This window comes from Nyctereutes procyonoides, unplaced genomic scaffold (genome assembly GCF_905146905.1).
Source record: "Nyctereutes procyonoides isolate TBG_1078 unplaced genomic scaffold, NYPRO_anot_genome, whole genome shotgun sequence".
In the NCBI taxonomy this organism is placed as follows: Eukaryota; Metazoa; Chordata; class Mammalia; order Carnivora; family Canidae; genus Nyctereutes; species Nyctereutes procyonoides.
In genome coordinates this window covers 57115870-57138700 of record NW_026575142.1, presented here as the reverse complement: position 1 = coordinate 57138700, position 22831 = coordinate 57115870, and the positions used below count along the sequence as shown (strand labels likewise).

The 22831-nt window shown below is 42.8% G+C and overlaps 1 protein-coding gene across 4 annotated transcripts in view; it reads right to left on the bottom strand.

Moving 5' to 3' along the window:
• SCHIP1 (schwannomin interacting protein 1) overlaps positions 1–22831 on the bottom strand; it is a 122187-nt gene that overhangs the window by 49999 nt on the left and 49357 nt on the right. The window contains exon 1 of one of the 4 annotated variants that reach the window (XM_055307948.1): positions 3270–3463. The exons of the other annotated variants lie outside the window; for them this stretch is intronic. Within the exon in view, the coding sequence (XP_055163923.1) occupies positions 3270–3299 (30 nt within the window). The 5' untranslated portion in view covers positions 3300–3463. Of the gene's footprint in view, positions 1–3269; positions 3464–22831 lie in introns of those variants that run through there. 4 annotated transcript variants of the gene reach the window in all.

Sequence of the window (22831 nt, the reverse complement as noted above, 5' to 3'; positions counted from 1 at the left end):
ACGATGGCCACAGTATGTTTACAATGCCTTTTTTTTTCTTATTTTATTATTTTAAAAATATTTTATTTATTTATTCATGAGAGACGCAGAGAGAGAGGCAGAGACACAGACAGAGGGAGAAGCAGGCTCCCTACGAGGAGCCCAATGCGGGACTCGATCCCGGATCCCAGGATCACGCCCTGAGCCGGAAGCAGACACCCAATCACTGAGCCACTCGGGCGTCCCTTATTAGTCAATTTTACACAGAGTAGGCATATCCATCCGTATGACTTGAGGGTTTGTTCTAAGCACTGGGAAAGCAGATGAATATGAATACGAACACCCCTGCCCTCACGGAGCTTACATAAAGTGAGGGAGACGGTGACTAGAAAATATGTAAAATATGTATCTGATAGGCGGTGATGAATGCCAAGTGTAAAAGTAACTTAGACAAGTGCGACGGAAACACTGGGATAGAACTGAGGAGGTGGAACTTGACAGGGTTAAGTCCAGAGAAGGCCCTCCCAAGAAGGTGGCGTTTCAGCAACGACCTGAAGGAAATGAGAGAGTTACTAACAGGAAAAATACAGGATGCCAAGTTGAATTTGAATTTCAGATAAAGAGGGTGATATTTAGTGTAAGCATGTTCCAAACACTGCAGATTATTTGCTAAATCTGGCAGCCTTACATGGGAGTACCTGGGGGAAGCATACAGCAGCAGAGGGACAGCAAGTTCAAGGTCAGTCTGGCATAGCAGGAGGGGAGTGAAAGGCAAGGGGAATGTGGAAAGTCCCAGAGGAAGCAGGGGCGAGTTGATCCAAGGCCCTCAGGGCCAGGAACCTGGAAGGATGTGGGCTTTTACTCTGAGGAGGAGAATTTTGAGATGAGTGATACGCTTTGACTTAGGTTTTAATAGGTCATTCTGGATACTGGGTTGAAAACTAGACTACAGTGGGGGGCGGGGGAAGGGTAAGAGCAGGACCAGTTAGGAGGCTGTTAATGCTCTGATGATGATGATGATTGTGATAATAACATACACCTAGACATATGCACCAAAATGTGCATTTAATTTTGGGGGAATGGGCCCTGGAGCTCCATTCATGGACTCTCCATTAAGAAAACTTGGTATACATTTATGAGAAGAAAGGAATCAGTCCTAGAAGTAAATCCTACTTACTCACTAAAAATGCCACCCTACGGAATTTGCTCTAATCACTGCATTTTCATCCTTAAAAACAAACAAATAAATAAGCTTTCATCTGAAAAAGGGCAAGGTTTCTGAAAAACATCATACTGTCGATATTACCAGTGACTATGACAACATCAAGCCAAGGACATGGAGAAACTGCCCTTTCTGAATCCAATCACGTGTTGTGCCAGGTGAGTTCTAAAACTAAGGTTTCTAAGTAGATTGAGATTTGGATTCACGGTTAATGTTTCTGCTTTTTACTGATTTATGAATAAAGGGAGGGTGTTTCAAAAGAATAGATAAATGAAGGTAGTTGTATTCCAAAACCCCAGGGAGATCCAGAATCTACTGACTCTTATTATCTGCCTAATACACTTAATTTTATTGTGCAAATAAGCAAATATTTCAGAGCTATTAAACACACAATGGCAGTGTTATATGTTGTAGTTCATGCAAAAGAAAATCAATCTGTCTTTTTCAGAAGCAGTCGGCTAACAAAATCCCTTCTCCTCAGATGAAATTGCTGGTATCTGACCAATTTTTGACCTATAAAACCCGTGATTTCGGAATCAACATAATGAAAAGGTATAGAGGATAATCTCACAGTAGTCTGCCTTTCCAAAGTTAAATTATATAGCTTCTCTGAAAAGAGAGAAGAAAAATCATTTTAATTATTATAGTAACTGAGTCACCTGGAGCCATGCCATAACTAGGTGAGGCTCTCCACAGAGGTGTGACATTCTCCATCCTCAACCTCTGTATTGTGTGTAAGTGAAGTTTTGGCTTTTCCTTGGCATCTTCCCTTTCTCAGGGGAAGAATTCCTGTGAAGCGCAAGTCTCAATATTTAGGATCTCTGGACCTACATGTACTGTGAAATGAAAATCCAGTAAAACGAGCCTGTAATGACAAAATTCCAGTCATGGCAGAGAGAAAAGTGCGTAAGTGCATTTCCTAGGTGCACTGGACTTAGCTGAGAAACCGCTGTCCTGAGCCTTGTGAAATGTGGGATTCTGTCCCCATGCGTTTAGCTCTGGGAAACGTGACCTCATGAGAAACACCTGCTTGTCTCAGGTAACCCACCCCACAGGAGGAAGAGGCATTGTTAAATTACAGAATTGGTCCCTTAGAGCTTCTGAACTCGGTCAGCTGGGTAATACCCGAATGGTAACCACCCTGGACTTGCATTAGCCATGCCGGCCGCTGCAAAGAGCAATTACTCTGAGAACATTCTCGTCTGCTTACAAGAGGACCCTTTCAATGTTGCCTGGACAGTCCAAGTCGCAGGAAGGAGTTATTCCCACTCTAGTTCTGGTCTTCTGAAATCGTCTGCTTAATTTAAAACTCCACACAGCAGATTAGCACAAAGATGAATATGGAACACTAAAAAATTTTCCATGTGGAGTTTTTTTTTTTTTTTTTTTTTTTGATGCATGTCAGCACCTTCATTCTTATGGATTCACCGCTGAAAGCAACATGCTAGTAAAAACAAGTTGGGGGAAGACATGCAAGTGCAACTTCGCACATCAAGTGCCTGCTGGCCGGATTTCCCAAACGGTTTCTCAGGTCATCAGTGACTACTTCTTAGGTACATAATTTCCTTAAAGATCATCCTATGCACTGGATGCCAAACAACTCCCATCCTACGCAGTGAGCAAAACAAAAAGACCAAAAACAAAACAAAAAAAAACAATAAAAACAACAACAACAACAACAAAACGCATTTTGCAATGGCACCCGGGTGACTACTGGCCAGGCTTCTCCCTCTGTGAAGCTCCCCCCAAACCCCCCGCCCCCCAGATTCAATCACAGTTTACAGCAGTCCCTCTTATTTGCACAGACACAGGGAGCGTGCAAAAAGCACGGATCACCTCCGCGGATTTCACAATACGCTTTAGGGGCCAAGGAAGCAGCGCTCTCTGCCCCATTCCTCCCCAGAAAACCTCATTACGATTCGGGGACGGGGGGGCGAGGAAGGCCGGGCGCAGGGGGCGGCGGGCGCCCCCTCGGAGCCCCGGCGGGAGGCAACCTGCTGCTCCGCGGAGAGCAAGGAGGCCTCCTCCGGCAAGGGATCCCGGCCTCGCCCGGGGCTGCGGGTCTCACCTGGTACGAGCAGCTGTCCTGGTGGACCATCTCCGGGCATCCTAGGGCCCACACCCCGGCGCAGCACGGCGAGGCGAGGCCGCGGGGGCGGAGCGGCGGCGAGCAGGCCCGGGGGGCGCAGGCCCGGGGGGCGCAGGGGCTTCCCCGCGGCGGGGCACGGGCGCTGCTCGGCCGAGCAACCTGCGCGGGCCCGCGAGCCGCTCTGCGCGGGGCCGGCGCTCGCCAACATGGAGCTGCGCCGCGCCGGGGGAGGGGGCGCGCTCATCGCGGGCACAATCAGCCAATTATATTATAGGCACAAAGAGAAGGCTCGGGCTGGGGCTGCTGTGACCTTCTGGGGCTGTATGAAGGCGGGGAACTGGTGTGGAGACGTTCTAGTCCTCGCGGAGGGGAGGAAGGCGGGGGGGGGGGGCACGGGGCCGCACAGGCTCGCAGGGATGCTGCGGCCGCACGCTCGTGAGCTTGTGACCCGGGGCAGCAGCATCCCTGCAGCCGGGCCCAGGGGCTGCCTCGCGGGGGGCGGGGGGCCCCCTCGGAGCGCCGACCCCCAAGGGGCGTGTTTGCATGTGGAGTTCCCGAAGTGTTTGTCAACTTTATGACTCAACGGAGGGTTATTTTTTTGCGATTCTTTGGATCCCATCCCCCCTCCACCTCTTGCTTCTTTTTGGCTTTGAGCTGCCTTTCAAGCCACCCACAAACCCCAGAATGAAATAATCAGTCCTAAATTCTGTTTAGGGAGGGAGCTCCTTAAGGCAGGACAGTCAGTATCATTCATTCATTTCATGAAAATGTGACTAAACTGCATGTTTTTTTTTTTTTTTTAAGGTAAGGGTCTCTCTCTCTCTCTCTCTAATCCAATGTCAGGACTTGAATATATAGACACCCCCATACAGGACATACGATCCTAGAGACAGATCATTCTACCTAAGAGTCTGTAATGGAAAGAATTCTGGACTGGGAGACAGTTGCTCAAAGGAAATACATGTTTTGGGCGGGGGGTGTGGGGTGGCAGGGGGCGGACAATGTCTGAAATGCTTCGCAGAGTCATTCTGGGATTTTAGGATATATAGGAAGAAACAAGCTCTGTAAATTCTTGAAGCTGACTTAGTGACAGGAAATTAAGAATATAAACACACAGAAATAAAATTTGCTTATCTATATTATTCAGTTGCCATAGACAATTTGTTTTGTTGTTTTTTTTTAATAAAATGGCCCTGATCACATAAATGGTACTCCGTGAAAACCTGACTGAATTTAAACCACCAAATTAAAAAAAGTCAATAGAGATGTTATTCTTAATTCATTTTTACCTATCTATATACTTCCTCAAAAACTCTTACTATTAACCACACAGTCTTCAGTATGCTACTGACAGAAAAACAAATACTTTATGCCTAAGGAATGAAGTCAAGATGTTTGACAAGTTTTTGCATCAAGCACAATCTTAAGGAATGGTGGGAATTTGTGATAGGAATATACGGTGAAACACTTATAGTTTTGTGACAACACCTCTGTTGCCTGGAAGGAGAAAAACCAATTTTTTATAAATATTCTTAATTTTCAATATTTGAGATCCAAACAGGAGAAAAGTTTGCTACTTGAGTTCAACTCCAGGGACACGCTCACATGCATGGCTTCAGTCTCCTAGTCAAGGGAGTGAAAAAGGTGGAAAACAAGGCCCAACTGATGATCTCACAGGTTGCTATTTCAGCACTGGGGTTCATGGGGTCCCAACGAAATGTGCTCTGGAGATGTACCCTGCAGAAGCTCACAGCCTTTCTCTGTGGAATACAGGAGAAAGATAGGTCCTGTGACTGCAGGATTCTTTAAGCCTGTTCATTGGCAGGTGGCACAATGAAAGCTTGTTGAATGAAGCAGAAGCCTGAGCTAGATCCTGAGTCTTCTTAAATGTAGGATGAAGGAAAGGGGATGGAAACTTTTCAGGGAAAGGAAACAATATTCAGTACATCCTTATCCCAAACTCCCATCCTTCTCTATTGAGTAATCCAACCACACAGGACAGAGAGACTTCTGGGTGGGGTAGGGGCTTGCTATACAACCACTGAGATAAAGATTCCGGAATCCTAAATATGTGTAAGGAAAAGTAGGTCATAGTAAAAGTTCCTTTTGCAAGCAAATAGATGAAATGAAAATCCTATACCTAATATAGAAGGCCTACCCCAACTTTCCAAGATAGAACAGCTTTAATTTCAAAGGCTGTCAAAACTACTCCAGTTACTACTTTGACAATCTATGACCTAAAGACTCAGGAACATGCTTTCAAGCTGTACAAGGCCTAAAAAGCCGCTTCCTGGACTGTTCTCTTCTGAAAATGAAAGGCTCTGGGATAGATTACATAAGCTCCTAAAAACATTTATCATGTGTTGTTAAAAAAAAAAAAAGTCTAAACATGATCCCACACTTCACAGTTGCTGTTCCATAAATAGTGGAAGTGACTCAGAGGTGGCTCTGGGGAGAACAGATTTCTGACAATTGTATCCCAAATCCTGTCAAAAAACCCTCTCAAGCGGTATACACAAGATTAAAAAAAGTCATATATCAAGCAAGCTTCTCTTTATAGTCATTCATTGGAAAGGACTTTGTGTTACAATTTAAATTATGATTTGCTAGTACAAAAAACTTTAAACAGAAACCAGCTATTCCAAAAACATTTTAGCTATAATAACTTACCAAACTACAGTAACACTTGTTATTTTTGGACCAAAAAATATTGGCCAACTCTTTAAGTATGGTCCATGTAGCATAGAGATTCTTTTTTCTTCTTAGGTCTACACAACTTTCCTTCCCATAATAAGTATTGGGATTCACATTTAGATGGGACCTTAAGAGATACACTGCTGTTTTCCAGATATGGAAAATGAGGCCTAGGAAAGTTGTGACATGCTCAAGAATATAAATCCTCCTTGTCCTCAAGCAACAACAACAAGGCATCAAAGTAAGAAAAAAAAAAAAAACCTCCAGATTTTCTAGGTTCATTTCCTGTGAATGTGTTCTTACTAAACAATGCTAAATGAAGGCCCACTAGATTTAGAGAAATAAACCTTTTTGACTGAGCCAATGTAGGTTGGCCTCAAAATTAAAATCTATCATAAAGTAAGAGGTCTAATTATGGCTCTACCAAAATCTGAATCAAAGGTATGCTTAAAAGGAAGAAAAATTAGAGTATTTCTTGATTAAGCTATTTTTCTGCCCCTAAGCAAACTCTGGTGTCTGTAAATCCAGGAAAGCACTTTTTTTCAACGGTGACAGTTAACAGCAATAGAATGAAGGAGATTTTTGGGGTAACAAATGTAGCGATAAAAAGTCACATCTACAGGTCATGTGAACATACAGTTTCAAAGTGAATTATTGGGATTAGGGGCCAACTTGGAGGGGGCATGGGGAACTTTCTGGCACAAGCTGTGTGATTTGATAAGGGCTTGGCTTACACAGGTGGGTACATTTGCCAAAACTCACTGAACAATACATTTAAATTTTGTACATTTCACTGTATGCAAAATTTCCCTGAAAAGAATAAAAAAGGTCTGGTTAGCAAATTTTGAACTGTAGTTAATGATACGCAGGCATTTGAAATGCATCAAATAAATGAGATGAATTGATGGATAGACAGAAGAGATGGTTTGATGGAAAGCTGGGACAAAGCAAGATTAGTACAACTTTACCTGTAGAGTCTGGATGGGGCATAAATGATTATTCACCTGAGAACTATGCAGTCTGAAAATGTTTGTAATGAAATTTTAGGAAAAAAACAAAGTTATGGGGGGGGTGGGGAAGATGAGCAAGGAAGCCATTGTCTTAAGCATTGTCTTAAACTTTTAAGCTTTTCCTTAGGAATTTTGGGAAAGCAGGTGGACATTTTATATAGCTTTCAGCTGTGCTTCTTTCAGGACGATGGAAAAAAGGGAATTATAAGAAAAATAATTTCTGGCCACATCGGGGATACTAGGTCCTTGAAGGACCCACCCAAAGAACACAATCAGCATCACCAAGACAACAAACCTTAGAAAATGGCTCTTTAGTGTACGAACTACTTTCCACAACACCTCCCTCAAGTCTTACAACCTGGTAGTTGAAACAGATTTCCATTATGTGGCATGTGAAAAAGTGTTTCTGGCCTGAAGGAGACTGGTAAGAGAAATAAGGCAGTACACACATGATAGTACTATGTAACGATGAATGGTTTATGCCTTCAAAGAGATCTTGTTGTCTGCTCATTAGGAATTCAGGGGAGGAAGAGAATTCTTAGTTAGGGTAAGCCAGGAGGCTGCAATAATCTTGTTCATTTGGTTGTTCACTTCTTGAATACCTATCTTTTCTATTTCTAGATTAACGTTAAGTTTCCTTAGAACTTGGATCTTGCTTGGTTTATTCAGTATTAATATTCCCAGCATTTGAAATAGTACCTGGCATATAATGGGCATTCAATCAATATTTTTTAAATGAATGTATAAATGACCATGACCTTCAGAAAGTCACCTCATTGATCTCCGGCCTCAGTTTCCTCTTCTAGCAATTGAGGATGTTAATTCCTTGTTGATTGGATTGCTGACAGGATGAAATGAGAATAACATGTAGAACAGTTCTTAGGTGCTCAGGAGAGGAACAGAAATGGATTTTTCCCCCTCTCCTAATAAAAGCAATGCAACGGGTCAAGAACAAAGAGAGGCCTGAACGATGGAGGTGATAGTGGGAATAGAAAAGAAGAGACAGCGACTCATTGCATGAGACACCGTGAAAAATCGAACTGATGTATCCGGCCAGTGATCTGATGTGGGGAGTGAACAAGACAAGGAGTCATGAGGCTTTGAGACCAAGGCTGGAGGAAGACTGGAGCTGTGCAAAGCAACAGGGAAGTCAGAAGGGGGATCTTATTCTGGGGCGGGGGTGGGGGTTGGGCTGCAGTAATGAGTTATTTTCTTTTTCCCCATAAAGTTCTGAGTTGAAGGTATAGGGGGCAACTGGGGATGCAGAGAGAAGTCAGGCCAACAGATAGAATTTTTTTTGTTTTCAAGGAAAGGATAATTGAGCTGTAGAAAATTAGATGAAGGGAGAGACTGTAGAGACAGAGCTAGTAAGAAACAAAGACATCCCTGTGGTAAACATGATAATGACTTGCCAAAGTATGTATGTCCTGACCCCCACCCAGGAAAGGGGAATTAAGGTAGCCAATCTGCTGACCTTGAGATGGGAGATTATCCTGGTTCTCTAGATGGGTCCAATGTCATCACAAGGGTCCTTAAAGTAAAAGGAGGTGGCCAAAGAGGAAGGAATAGAGAGAGGGTAGTGTGAGAAAGACTCTGCCCAGTGTTGTTGGCTTTGAGGACAAAGGAAGAGCTCAGAGTGTGGGAGGCCTCTAGAAAGGGAAATGCCTCTAGAAGGCACACAGCCCTGCTGACATGTTGATATTAGTCCCATAAGACTCCTTATGGACTTCTGACCTCCAGAACTATAAGATAGTTATTTGTATTGATTTAAGTCACTAAGTCAGGGTAAATTTTTATAGCACCAAGAGGAAATACTAATCTTGGGTGAAAGCCCATATATACAGAACAAGAGAAAGCAAAACAAATATAGTTAACAGGGTGAGATGAAAATGAAAACCAGTGTAGTGAGGGGCTAATGGGGGGGGGGTTTGCTGGCAGAGCTTGATTGCTTCAAATATTTTTCTGCAGGGAAGCAGATAAGACTAGTAGGTTGGAAGGTAAACACAACAAAGAGCCATTAGTTCTATTAGGAAGTCATCGGTTACTCTTGAGAGAATAATCTCAGTAGTAGTGTGTTAGGGTAGAAGCCAGGTCATAATTGGTTAAGAAGTTGAAGGACTGAGTAGAAAGCAGTTTGTAAGGAAGTTTGTTGATGAATTAGAGCATTAGGGTGGTAGAATGAGTGTATAATGGAATCAGAGTGACTGGTAGTGGCTGCTTTTTAAGACAGAGGAGACCCAAACATCTATGTGTTCAGCGGGGAAGGAGCTAGTGAGAAGGGAGAAACAGAAGGCAATGGGTGAAAAATAATCAAAAGGGCCAGGTCCTGGAGTTAGCCCAGGAGCACATGGTGGGTCTTCATTCAGCCATGGACCTGAAGATATGATGAGCAAAGTTATGAAGCACTGTCGTGGAAGGAGGAGGTCATGGTGGAGGTGGAGAAAGATGCAGGAGCACAGGTGGGGAGTATCTTTGGGCCGTTAAGAGGGCAGCAGGTAGTTAAGACCTGAAAGGCAAGGAGAACTTGAGTGGGATCAGAGAGTCTGGACCAAAACAATACGGTGGAAAGTTTTTCCAAGAGATTTTGTAGGGAGTTTGCTGTATTACTTGAGAAGATTCAGTTAACTGTAGAAGAATAAGGAAAACGAACGGTACGGATGAAATTTATAGGAGGTGTTAAGAATAGATGACGAATATATAATAGCTTTTCAGAGATATGTGAAATGCGTAAGATGTTTAGATTTAGACAATGAGTAAGCAAGTAGACAGAGGCAGAATTCACCGTATGTGTTAAGTAAGTAATCTGGATGTGTTAGACATGGATCAAGCATGTGTGGGGGGGGCACAGAAAGACATGGAAAGAATAAAGAAGCACCTAATATTCACAGCACACTAAATAGCCAGAGGCATTCAATATTTGTTAGATTGTACACTGTCCACTGGTGACATCGATTCTGGCCCATGTGTCCTCTCCCCAAGAACTGCAAATACAATCCATAGCTGCTCATCAGGAGAGGGGGCAAGCTACAGAGGAAGCCAGAGGAACTTGCCCCATGTCTCTGATAAAGCAAGCTGCCTGTCCATTGGCAGACACCTTTGTCTAATTGGGCCTCCTTTCTCAAACTACAGCTCACAACCTTATCAATGACAGGGAAGGTGGTTGTGGCAGAAAGGCTGGACATAAAATAAGACTCAGGAAGTGTGGTCCAACATATGTCATACATCCTCATTTCCTTGCTTTTGGAGAGGCATTTTAAATTGATTCAATGAACTATGATTTGAGCATGTTGATTTGTCTGTGACTTCGGGGATAGAGTGCTTGTAATGGGCTTGGAGGCTCCTGTTGGATCAAGGTCATTTCTCACACAGCAGAGAGGATGCTTGGTATCAGGATATTCCCACATGCTCTGAGGCCCAGAAATGGGGAGTGAGAGAAGGACAAAAATGAGATGGGTTATAATTTTTTTAGCCTTATAACTATAAATTAGAAACTTACCTGGGAGTCTTACAGAACATTATAAACTAATTTACTCAAAAGTTTTGACTATTCTGACCCTGGTTACCTTTATATCAGGTATTAAAAAAGTTTCCTGAGCAAATTATTAGCGTGAGTCAATGGTTGTCACCTCATCTTTTCTTTTTTTGAAGTATCAGAATCTGTTTTTAAAATGAAAATTGATGGGCAAAATAACAGATGTGTTTTTAATCAACAAAATTTTTAGCTCAAATTTTTAATATTTACCCATTATATCCTTTACTGGGAACATGAGGCTGTTTTCTTGTACATAAGTATTTGAAAACAGAATTTATAGATGTCAGTTACAGTTTTATTCCAACTGTATTTTTACATTTATTTATTTATTTTGATTGCACCACATCTGGAGAGTCTGGTTTCACAAAGATAAGTAGTTGGACATGGTGGCAGTCATTTTTTAAACAGCTTATGTTGCAATCTCTGATATTTTTCATTAAACATATCTAGAAGCTTGAAAGTAAAGTAAGAAGAAATTTATTTCCAGATTGACTTACTAACAATATATACCCACTGTTCACATTTGTCATAATGAACAGGTAAGAAAAGACACAGTGCCCTAACTTCCAACAGGTCATGTGTCTAGAACCAGACTTGCTCATTTGAGGTATCGGGCATTCACGTGGCATTGTGTTATCTACCTATTAGGCTTGATGAAGAAATGTGCCCAGTGGATTTGCTTGACCCCAACCTGGAACTGAACTGTTCTGGGCCCCTTGGGCATCTCAGATAATTTGACCTTCTTGGACACGCACAGGCATGACATTTCAGCAAGACCAGTACAGAGATACCACCTACAGGTCAATGACACATTTCCGAGTTCAGTTTTAAGGACTGTATAAGACTGCTTAACCTGGAGGGATAAATTAATATACTGATGTCAAAAGAGGGTGGGGTAAAATACTTTGCATAGATATGAGGGAATGAATCACTACATTTGGGCTGAAATATTATATTCTTCTTACCACAGCTTTTTGGGACCACTTTTCTCCAAAAGCCTAAAGTCTCATAGACAATCTTATCTGTACTCTATTCAGAATTATTTTCACATCTCAGAACTCTTTAACTACCAACTAGATTTTTTGGGGTACTGGGGATGAGGTGTTTAGCAGCTCCAATAACAGGTGCAAGTGAGCCTCTAAAAATATCTCCTGCGACCCTGGGTTTCTACAGACACAGTTTGAAACCTGATGCGTCAGGCAGTGCTATAGCAGGCAGCCTCCCTCTCCTTCTAGAATAATGCGATGGTTTATATTTCAATAGAATCTGCCAAAGTGCTTGTTTATTGGACACAGTCCTAGTCCTCTCCCCATAGTATTTTCTGGCCAATGCTGACTGAAATTTGCACGCTGTAGAAAAATAGTAACTGACTCAGATAAATTTGGGTGAAGTCTACGTGGTTTCATCCCAAATTTATGTCAGTTTTTAAGGACCATTTCTTTTTGTCTCCATTTCCCAGCATTTGGAGTCCCAGAGAGCAAACAGTGGCAAAAAGTGAAAGGTAGTATAAACCTGCCAGGGCTAACACAAGACTTTCAAATAAAAATAAGTTGGTCTGTCAAGAGGAGTCAAGCCATAACTAGCACAAAGTGTGTGCGTGTGTGTGTGTGTGTGTGTGTGTGTGTGCACGCATACACACAGGTGAAGCAGGGGGCACCATCTCCCTTCATCCTTCCAGGATTTTCAGTAGCCCAGACAGCTTCACCTACCCATACAGGTGCATGTAGCTACAGCACTCCTCGGGATCCCCCCAGTCGGCAGAAAAGGCTGTTCATTTCTCCAAGGTGGTGGTGGTTGATTTAAAACTAGGTTAACCGAGTATTAGGGAAGGCGACTGACCCTCATCTTGAGGAAAGGTGACCTCTAGTGGACAACTGTGTTTTTAAACCAGTTCCAATTGTGAATAGCATCAGAAAACAAAAATGTTAAAAAGTGTGCTTGATTGTTTTATTGGTCATTCAGTGATAATGTTAATACCAATTATAAACGTAAATACATAACTCTCCAGTGACATTAACCAAAGAGTTAAAAGTTACACTAATGCTTATACATCCACAGTTACAATCTTGGCTGCCTTTGATGGTTCTGGACTTGACAGAGCCTTGGATCAGGAGTCACAGACCTGGGTTCTGGGCTCAACTGTGCTTCTTGCTGGGCAAATGTGCTTGGACAACAGCTTCATATCCAAGGGTCTCTACTTGTTGGGACACCTGGGTGGATCAGTGAGTTAAGCGGCCAAGTCTTTATTTTGGATCAGGTCATGATCTCAGGGTCCTGGGATGGAGCCTCCAGTAGAGCTCTGTGCTCAGTGGGGAGTCTGCTTGAGGATTCTCTTTCTCTCTCCTCTGCCTCCCCCCACCCTACTGCTTGCATGCATGCGCTCTCTCTCTCTCTCTCTCTCTCAAATAAATTACTAACTAAATCTTTAAAAAAAAATAGAAGCCAAATGTTTGGACTCAGAAACTGTCATCTCCTTGAATCCGCTACCCCCACTACTATTCTCAGGCTATCAAATAGCTATCTTTTAAAATTAAGTTTATTTTGTATCTTGAGGTTTCCAAATGAACAATAACAACAAAATTAGTATCATGGTACATATTAGCATTGGGTGAAGAGTCAACAAAAAACTACTAGATTTCAATTCAAAGTCTTCCCTCTATAAATGTAATAAGGGTAATGGCACTGATTTTTTTTTTCTTTTTTACATTGTGGAAAAAATATTTCAAAAGCTAGAACATCAGTTTGTGATGAAATTTTAGTTTATTATGAAAATTAGCCACTATTTTCAAAAGATTTATTTCAAAGAGTAAAACAAAGTACTGATGAAAAAAGAGACATAATTTATATCATGTATCTCTTCTGGAAATTGCTCATCAACTGACATATTTTCCTAGTGTGTTACTGAACACAGGAAAGAGGCATAATTGATGATTAAACTCTATTAACATAACCTCTAAGGAACTATTAAAATTCTTTAGTGGTCCTTAAATCTTCTTGTTTTTTCCTCCCCCTCAATACAAGAGTAATTTTGAGATGCTATTAGTTATAATGGGATTTAGTGCTTAAGAGCTTCCTTAGGTATACATTCTCTAGCCAGCTTTCCTGGGGCCAGTTAAGCAACAAACTGGAATTTACAATCTAACAGTCACTTCTTAAAAGAGGTGTTTGAGTGACTTCTATTTGCTAAAAGGTAGGAAAGCAGACATTGGTCTAAAAAGTTTTTTTCTGAAGTGTAATAAAGATGCTAGAACTTCATATAATGACTTCATACACTTACTTTATCTTAAAGCTATTAAATTATGAAAGTTTCTCATCTTTTAGAAATAAATTCTTTCCGAGGGTAAAGGTACTGGTTAGGAAATTATGCACCTCGGGACAGTGGACAATGAGTGGACTCATTCTTGGAGAGGAGGCTGAAAATCCATCATGGATTATTCATGAGCAGGAAAGGTAATGTGTGCATTAATCCTAACTCTTCTAAAACTCTCTAACTTAAGCCAGTTTTCCTCTGCAAATAGCAAAGAGAGCCTCTTTCAGAAACAAAGGCTAGGCCAACAAAATGTTCACTTATTGTAAGTCCCTGGTGTTTTCATTATTTATTGAGAAAGTCAAGATAGAAAGTTCTTTTGAGTCCAATGAATCCCTATCTCCTCACTGATACCTCTCCTCTCCCTTCATCTGAGACAGTAGAATTGGTTTGTTTTCATTCTTAACAAGCAAGCAGAGAAAAAAAAAGGGGGGGGGGAACCTTAGGAAAATAAAACACAATCCGTTATGACCAGACACCAACGCTTCCTCTGTCTCATGGCCTCTGACTTCGAGGGTAACTCTGAGGAATAGCAGCCAGCAAAAAAGGCACACATCTGCTTTGCAGACAGCACTGGAAACTTAGACTGATAGTTTAAGCTACTTGTGTTTTGTTTTGAGGTTTTTAAAATCAAATCCATTTTCCAAAGGATAGAAGTGATCTCTTTAGCAGAGCTGTCACTACAACTAAGGTGATCAGACCTCTGGCCCTAATTTTAAATGGCATACATTAATCAAGCATCCTTTTAAAAGAAATTAAGCCTCATTCACTCACCCAGTCGCCCTGTTTGATAGCTTTGATAGCTTCATGCTTTTCAATTTAGTTCCCAGATTGTTATATAAAAATTGAGTGCTTGCTGCCTTACCTTTTGTGAATTTGAAAAGCACTTCTAAAAACAAAAATCAGATTATGTCACATCTTGGTTTAAAACTCTTAGTGGGTTTCCCAGCAGCACATTAGGATGAAATATTTAGCATGTAATACTAATTCTCTATCTCTCCTCCCCTAGGTCCTGATCAACGCTCCAGACCTCCTTTGTACCGCTCACAATCCTGCTCCCTTCGCTCTGGGCGTACTGGCTGCCTTTCAGTTTCCTAGAAAAGCCGAGCTCGCCCCTGACTCAGGGCCTTAGCATGAGCTATTTCTCAATCTGACCATGCCTCCCTCTTTGCCCAAGTAACTTCTCCTGCTGAAAGTTGGAGGCCTTTCCCTAGCCCCCAGTCTAAATAAAGTCCGGCCTCAAATCTAATCAGCATGTTATGTTTTCTTTCCTAGCACTTACCACAATTTGTGTTAATGTTGACTTGCTCCACTAGCCTGAATGGTCCATGAGAAAGCAGAGGCCATATCTACAAAGTCTACTATTACAGATCTAGCATCTAGCACAGTGTCAGGCATATCTAGTAGGTGTTCAACCAGTATTTGAATGAATGCATGGAATTCTCGAAGTTCTTTCAAGTCAGAGCCTTGGGCTCCAGGGCAGGTTTTGCCTGCATGCAGCTGGTATTAGCTCATTACTGCAGTAAAGCTGGTCAAGTGCCCATCTTGTCATGTCAAGACAGTGAAGCTTCACCTGGACGGCTAATGGCTGACGGCCAGCTTGTGAGCTAAACCTGGTGGGGCCTTTTGGCAAGATTTCCCTCCTCGCTGTGAAGTATAGCTTTGGCAGGCTCAGTGTGGCCCCCTTACCTTGCTGATGTGTCTCAGGGGGAGGACTGACCGGCCAGCTGAACCTGAGGGCAAATAATCATTTACAGATCCCCACATAAGGTTAACACGTTCTAAGCTGAATCCACCAGACTCTTGGCCTGATTTAATTCAAAATCAGTAAGAAGAAAAAAACAGCCTAATGTGTTTTCCTCCTTCTCAACTGGCTACCTTGTGTGATGGATTCTTGTTTCTTTAGGATAGCCGGGCAAAACAGCAAATAATTTGATATTGTCAACTTGTGCACCTCAAAGAAGGATACTGGTAAGAGTAAAAAGTCATAATACTTATATTTAAGGAATGTTAGTTTTCCAACTAGTCTTCTCATGAAAACAATAGGATGTAAAAATGACCAGTAGGATGGTGAACTGAGTTTGTAAAAGATCAATACTTTTATTTTTATTTTTAAAAGATTTTATTTATTCATTTGAGAGAGTGAGAGATAGCGACAGAGAGCACAAGCGAGGGAGGAGAGGGAGAAGCAGACTCCCCATTGAGCAGAGAGCCCTACATGGGGCTCAATCCCAGGACCCTGGGATCATGACTTGAGCTAAAGGCAGACATCTAACTGACTGAGCCACCCAGGCGCCCTAGGACTCATATTTTTAAATGTGCCTACCGTAGAGGTTTAGGCTGGAGGAAAAAAGGCAAAATATATATATATTTTTAGCATGTTTACTTTCTTAGAAGAAAACAAACAAAAATGACAGCTAAGAAACAAGCAATAAGCTACAATTTAGGCTGCGGCTTCCCAGAAAGTGTTCTAATGTTTAAAGAAGAAATGCTGGATGTGGCTCAAGTCTCTCTAATCCAAATGCTCCCTCTCTGTAGAAAATACTTGCTATTGTGTATCACAGCATCATCATCGACTATGATTTCCATAGTAAAAAAGAACTACTACATTGTCAATGGTCCAGGTACCTGCTTGCCCGGTCTTGGTGACAAATTAATCTTGAATCCAGGTCAAGAGTGCATCGAGTACGGGTCTGGCACTGCTGAATCCAGAAAGCCTGTGTGGACTCTTCATTTGACACCAGTTACCATAATCCAGGTTCGATGGCTTAATCTGTGCAAGGGTTTGCTTTCCCTAGACGGTGAGAGCAATGAGGCAGGTCTGCCGTCCGCCCCCAGATAAATGATGATTCTGTCTACTATGCATCCTTGTCCTGCCCTGCCCTGCCCTGCCTGCGTCACCTCACCCAAGGCTACTGCCCTCAAATGCACACACCAGAGGAAGTGGATGTCTTCTGTAAAGACAAGGGGAGACCTCCTACCTGCAGGCATGAAATACTCTCAAGGAAGGATTCAATCTTCTCTTTGGCATGAACAATAATAACTCAGTCATGCTTCACTTGGAGTTAAGAATAACTTTCAGATTTTCAACTCATTAATATGTGGAGGTAATAACAATAGATGAAGAATCCTTCTGAAAGTGATGCTAGTTCCTCAGGTTGGAAAAAAAGGATTAAAAACTGGGTGTTCATAGGTTTTTGATGAACTTGATTATTTTCTTATTTACAAATGATATGGTTAAGGTGTTTTTCATTATTTTCAAAATCCCCTTCATCACCAAAACGTTGACACATAGATGGGATAGTAAATCAAATGACCTGACTCCGCCTTGGTCATATTTTATGTTATTTGTTTTGGGAGGGGGTGCCTAGGATAAGCAGAGGGCCAGCTACATGGCTTGGGGGACCCTGCGCAAAATGAAAATAAGAACCCTTTGTTCAAAAATTAAGTATTTCAGGGTGGTAACAGCAGGACATGAAGCCAAGAGCCCTGTGTGACTTTAGAGGATACACGACCATGACGCTCATCCTGGGTGGCAGATGTGTGAAGAGAAGGGAATCGGACATAGTCATTTCGTTGGAGAATTATGTGGGTTCCTGCTTTTGGAGGAAAAAAGTATCTCTGACTTTTGGCATGTGAATACCAATGGGAAGACATAACTTCCTTCAGTATGAGTGGAGACAAAACTGAACGGGGAGGAAATGGGGGAGAAGAGGGACATGACCTTTACGAAGCCCCTAACATATGCCAGCTGCCAGGCCTGGAGTTTTCTTGCTCTAGCATAGGATTAATTCCACAGTAGAACAGCAGAAGCTGGGGCACCTGGGTGGCTCTGTGGTTGTGCGGCTGCTTTTGGCTTGGGTCATGATCCTGGGGTCCTGGGATTGAGTCCTGCAGAGCCTGCTTCTCTCTCTGCCTCTCTCTCTGTGTCTCTCATGAATGAATAAATAAAGTTTTTAAAAAAAGAATAGCAGAAGCTAATGGAGGCCAATGATGAATTTAAGCTTGGAAAGAGCAGGTTAATGAATGGATGCAAATACCTGGGGGTATTTGGTAATTCTGGACGGGATTTCTTTCTTGACCCACATCCTCTGCTTAAGATCACTCACCCTCGGGCAGCCCGGGTGGCTCAGCGGTTTAGCGCCTCCTTCAGCCCAGGGCCTGATCCTGGGGACCCAGGATGGGGTCCTGCATCGGGCTTCCTGCATGGAGCCTGCTTCTCCCTCTGCCTGTGTCTCTGCCTGTCTCTCTGTCTCTCATGAATAAATAAATAAAATCTTAAAAAAAAAAAAAAAGATCACTCACCCTCACTGCAATCAGCCCAAACAAAAACCCCAGAACTCTTCCTTTGCCTCCACATTATTTGTCCTGGAGACCATCCAGCCTTAACCATAAGATCTCTCCATGCCTAGTTATGCCCCGTCAACTCCCAGGTCACTGCTCATCTGCCTCAGTGCCTTCCTATATGGCATCCTATATGCCTTACTCCTTAGACTTCTGCCCCCGAGTCCTCTATGGCCTTTCCAGGGGGCCCTCTTCTTGGAACATTCCTTCACTGTCTTGCTTCAACAGAGCCTGAAGGCCCTGTCTCCTCTGTAGTTTTCTCTCCAGCCTCCATCTTGCCTGTTGGATGGGTAGGTGTCTTCCTTGCTCCTCTCTTGCTTCCAGACAATTGTGGCTCCTCCCTAACACCCTGCTCTGACTCTCCTATCATCAGATTCCTGATACCATCCCTAATCAGCATCCCAGCCACAGTCACCTCCTCTCAGCTTACCTGCTTCATGCCCTGTAGAATCACTCTCTGATGTGAGTTCTAATTCTTGGGGATTTCCATCTTAGCTGGACATCCCTCCAAAATCTTGGCCTGTAAGTTCCTTGGCTTCCTTCCTCTTCCATTCTATCTCAGTCATAACCACTCCCATGGTCCTATCCTGACTTTACTATCATCGACAATGTCATGACCTCCAAAATTTCAGCATCAATCCTCTTATTCTCCAACAATCTCATTTTCTCACTCCAGCTAACTCTCTCTAGTATTCTAATTCCAATGATTCTTCAAGCGCACTAGGCCCTACACCCCATACACTGCCCATCTTCCTCCCACCCCTCAGTCCCATCATTTCCTTCCTTCTCTCTCTACACACCTTCGATTCCATGGCCCATCCTTATAACCACCAACATCATACTCAGTTAAATCCCAACTGTGATTAAATTTAGCTCTTTGCTACCCTGTGCCTATTTCCAAGCTGATAAATGTGGATAGAAAAAAGTATACAACCACATTCACTTTAAATTCATGACTGCTTATCCCAAGTGTGCCCTTGGCACTGCCTGGTGTCCTCTATATTTCCCTAGTCCATTCACTCCCACACTCTCCTAGACAACCACAACACTTCCTGAAAGAGTCGGCCAGACTTACTGTCTACATTTCCCTCTGCCCTTTTATTCTCTTTTGAACACCCTCCAGTCAGTTTTGTTTTCCCCATGCCACTGACATGGCTACACCTTCCTAAATCCCAAGATCAATTTCCAGTCTTCCTCACACTAGATCTATGAGCACTTCTTAGCATTTATTCTATAGTTGGTTTCCAAGACAACATTCTCTTCTGGGTCTTTTCCTGTGTTAAAACCTGCCCTCTACTGATCCCTCCCTGGTTCATCTACCTTTAGCTACAGGAGCTGTGCTCTTCAATATGGTAGCCACTGGTTGCATGTGGCTACTTAAACTAAAATTTCAAAAAAACTACAAATTCAATTCCTTAGTTGCACTAGTCTTGTTTAAAGTGCTCAATAGCCACTTGTGTTTGGCTGTCATATAGGAAGGAGCACATGGAGAACATTTTCATCACAGAAAGTTCTATTGGACAGTGCTACATTAGAATACCCAAGGCTCAGTTCTTGGGTTTGTCCTTTATCTGGAACTCGCTCTCTTGGAAATGTCATCCAGTTTCTTGATTGATGACTCCAAAATTTATACCTCTAGCTTGGCCTGATCCCTTTACTCAGATTCCTTCATCTGACAGCAAACTCACCATTTCCACTTGCATGTTTAATAGATATCTTAAATTTATTATGCTTAAAACGAACTCCCACCTTCCCAACACCTGACTCCTGCAAAGTCTTCACCTGCAGTCTTCCCCATTTTTGGTAAATGACAGCTCTAAGCTTTCAGAAGATCAGGCCTAAAATCTGGGGGTCATGCATGACTCTTCCCTGTCTCTCATACCCTACAGTCTACCAGCAAATCTTCTTTGGCTGAAAATTCAAATATATCCAGAATCTGCCCACTTCTCACCATCTCCACTGCCATCATTCTGTTCTGGACCACCATCATCTCTCACTTGGATTATTGCAAAGGTCTTCCATCCAGACTTTCTGTTTCTGTCCTTCCAACCACCCTTACCTGGGTAAATTCTCAACAAAATACCCAGAATACTTCTAAAAGGTAATCTGATTATATCATTTCTCAGGTTTGCTCAAAACATTTTAGTCTTCATCTCATTCACAGTAGACGCCAAAGCCCTGCTAAGAACTTGCAGAGATTTCTATAATCTTACTCCTGGCACCCACAGGACCTGTTCTTCCCTTCCTCTGGCCCCTGCCGGAAAGCCCTCTTCAATATCCTTGATGAACCTCAGCACTCTCTTACCTTAGGGCCTTTGTACTCTCTGCTTCTGATTGGAACTCTCTAACCCTGGATAGCGATAGCCTGTGACCTGCTATCATGCTTTCTCCAGATCTCTCCTCAAATGTTGCCTGAACATTGAGGTCTCTCCCCTGACCGCCCTATCTAAAATTCTTAATTGCCACCTCCCCCTACCCCCACACTCCCTACCCCCGGCCTCTGCTTTGTCTTCTTTGGTAGTACTGACAACATTTAAAATACTACACACATTTTTGACTGTTTACTGTTTCACTCCAAGTATCCTATCAGCTCTAGAATAGCAGAGACTTTGTTTTGTTTACAAGCTGTACCCAGCATCTAGAAAATTAACCGTAGCAGTCACCTGAATGAACACTTAGGAGTGAAAGATCAAAGAGAGGCACATATTTTCTTTCTTTTCTTAGTTTTCCTCAGGTTTCAGTTACTTTGTCCTAGTAACTTCCTCTACCCCTTTAGGGTAAAATTCCCTTAATTTCAGGCAGACTGAAAGCTAAAGGTTTTAAGATGCTCTATATTGATAACTTGCATTTCACACACACACACACACACATATTTTTTTTAAGCATAACTTGTCTGTAACTGTAATTTTTAGAAATTTTAATCATTTCCTTCCCTAGGAACATATCATAATTTCAAGTGTTTAGTCTTGGTGTCTGACTTAAGCAGTAGAATTTCCTAATACTCAATCCAACTAAGGCAGATGCAGTGGGGAAAAGGCAAAAACACATCGATTCTAAAACTGGTCCTGCTCTCTTCTTCTAAGAAAAAAAATCACTTCAAATATAGAATTAAGCTTAGATCCTCCTGGATCTATAGAAGACTTTTTACAGAGTGCCCACCTGGAGTGTGTGGTCAGAGATCTGGGAATGGCCAACAGCAGAGTTCTCCAGGTTGCCAGGCGACCCTGATAATTAGTACAGCTTTCGTTCAAACCTGGGAATAGCTGGCTGAGCCCGACCAGGATCAACTGGCCCAGGCAGAGATGGCTAATGACCTGAGCCATCTGTCCTGGGGCTGAGAATACCAGGCAGCAGGCTAATCCCCACCCTGAGGCCCAGGCCTCATCTAGGGCTGCAGCAGGAGAAAAGTATGAGGGGACGTAATCTGTGGGAGAGCCCCAGGTACCTGGCCTCAGCCTTCTGGTGGCCTCTCTTAGAACACTGGCCTACAAGATAAAGAGTGGGAGGCAGATTCTAGATCAAGCGCCTGGCTTACATCAGAGCATTATCAAAAGGAAAAGCTGTATTATCTGTACATTTTCCAGTCCCTGTAAATTCCTTGGAAAAGTAAAGATTTGTCAGCTATGCAAATCATCATTTCCTTAGGAGGCAGTTCAGGGGTGGGGAAATGTTTTCTTAACTGAAGCTGCTGGGTGGTAAGGGCATTCAAGTGACAGACAGAAAAGGCAGTCTCAAGTGGTGGTGTGTGTTTTCTGTTTCATTTTGTTTTCCTCAGAAGATTGGAGAGAGTAGGGTGGTTTTATAACATGTGCCAAATTCTTTGATGCTCTTCCTTTAATGAAGCAGAACCTAATTCCCTTCTGCCTGAGTGAGGGCTGGACTTAGTGACTTTCTTCCATAGAAAAGGAAAGCAGAAGCTACACACCAGCCACTTTGGAGACGAGGTTTAGAAAGACACATCTGCTTCCTCTCTTTTATTCTCTTTCTTCCAATCACTGGTACTGGGGGAAGTTGACCACTATGCTGTAAGGCCACTCAAGGAACCTTTGGAAAGGGCCACATGGTGGGGGAATGGAAGCCTCCAGCCTCCATCCACATGACTGAGCCAATTAGCAAGAGGACCCACTCAAGTCTTCTGGGCCTGCTGCTCCGATGGACATTCTGACTGTGACCCCAGGAGAAACTCTATGCCAGAACTACCCTGCTAAGTGGCTCCCAGACTCCAGACCATCAGAAATGGCGAGATAATAAAAGTTTGTTGTTTTAAACTGTTCAATTTTATGGTAAATGGTTACATAACAATAGATAACTAAGACAGAGGGTAAGGACCACACAGTTAAACTTTTTTCATCTTTAAATTAAGAACTTGAAACATAGAACTTTTTTTTATAATTAGCCAAATTTTAATTTGCCAGAAAGGAAAAGGACTTACGACATCTGCGCTGGGCAGACCTGGGCAGGGCCTCTAAGTTGGTCACACCTGATCCTGCTTGGTGACCTTTGTCCGGAAACAGGGCTTCTCTAAGCTTCAGTGCTTTCTCAGTGTGGTTATGGGGACTGCGTGAGCTCATGGGAGCAAAGCCCTTGGCCCAGGGGGTGCCGACAGCAGGGATTCCTGTACCCTAGGCTGGCCTGCAGATGCACAAAGGCCCAG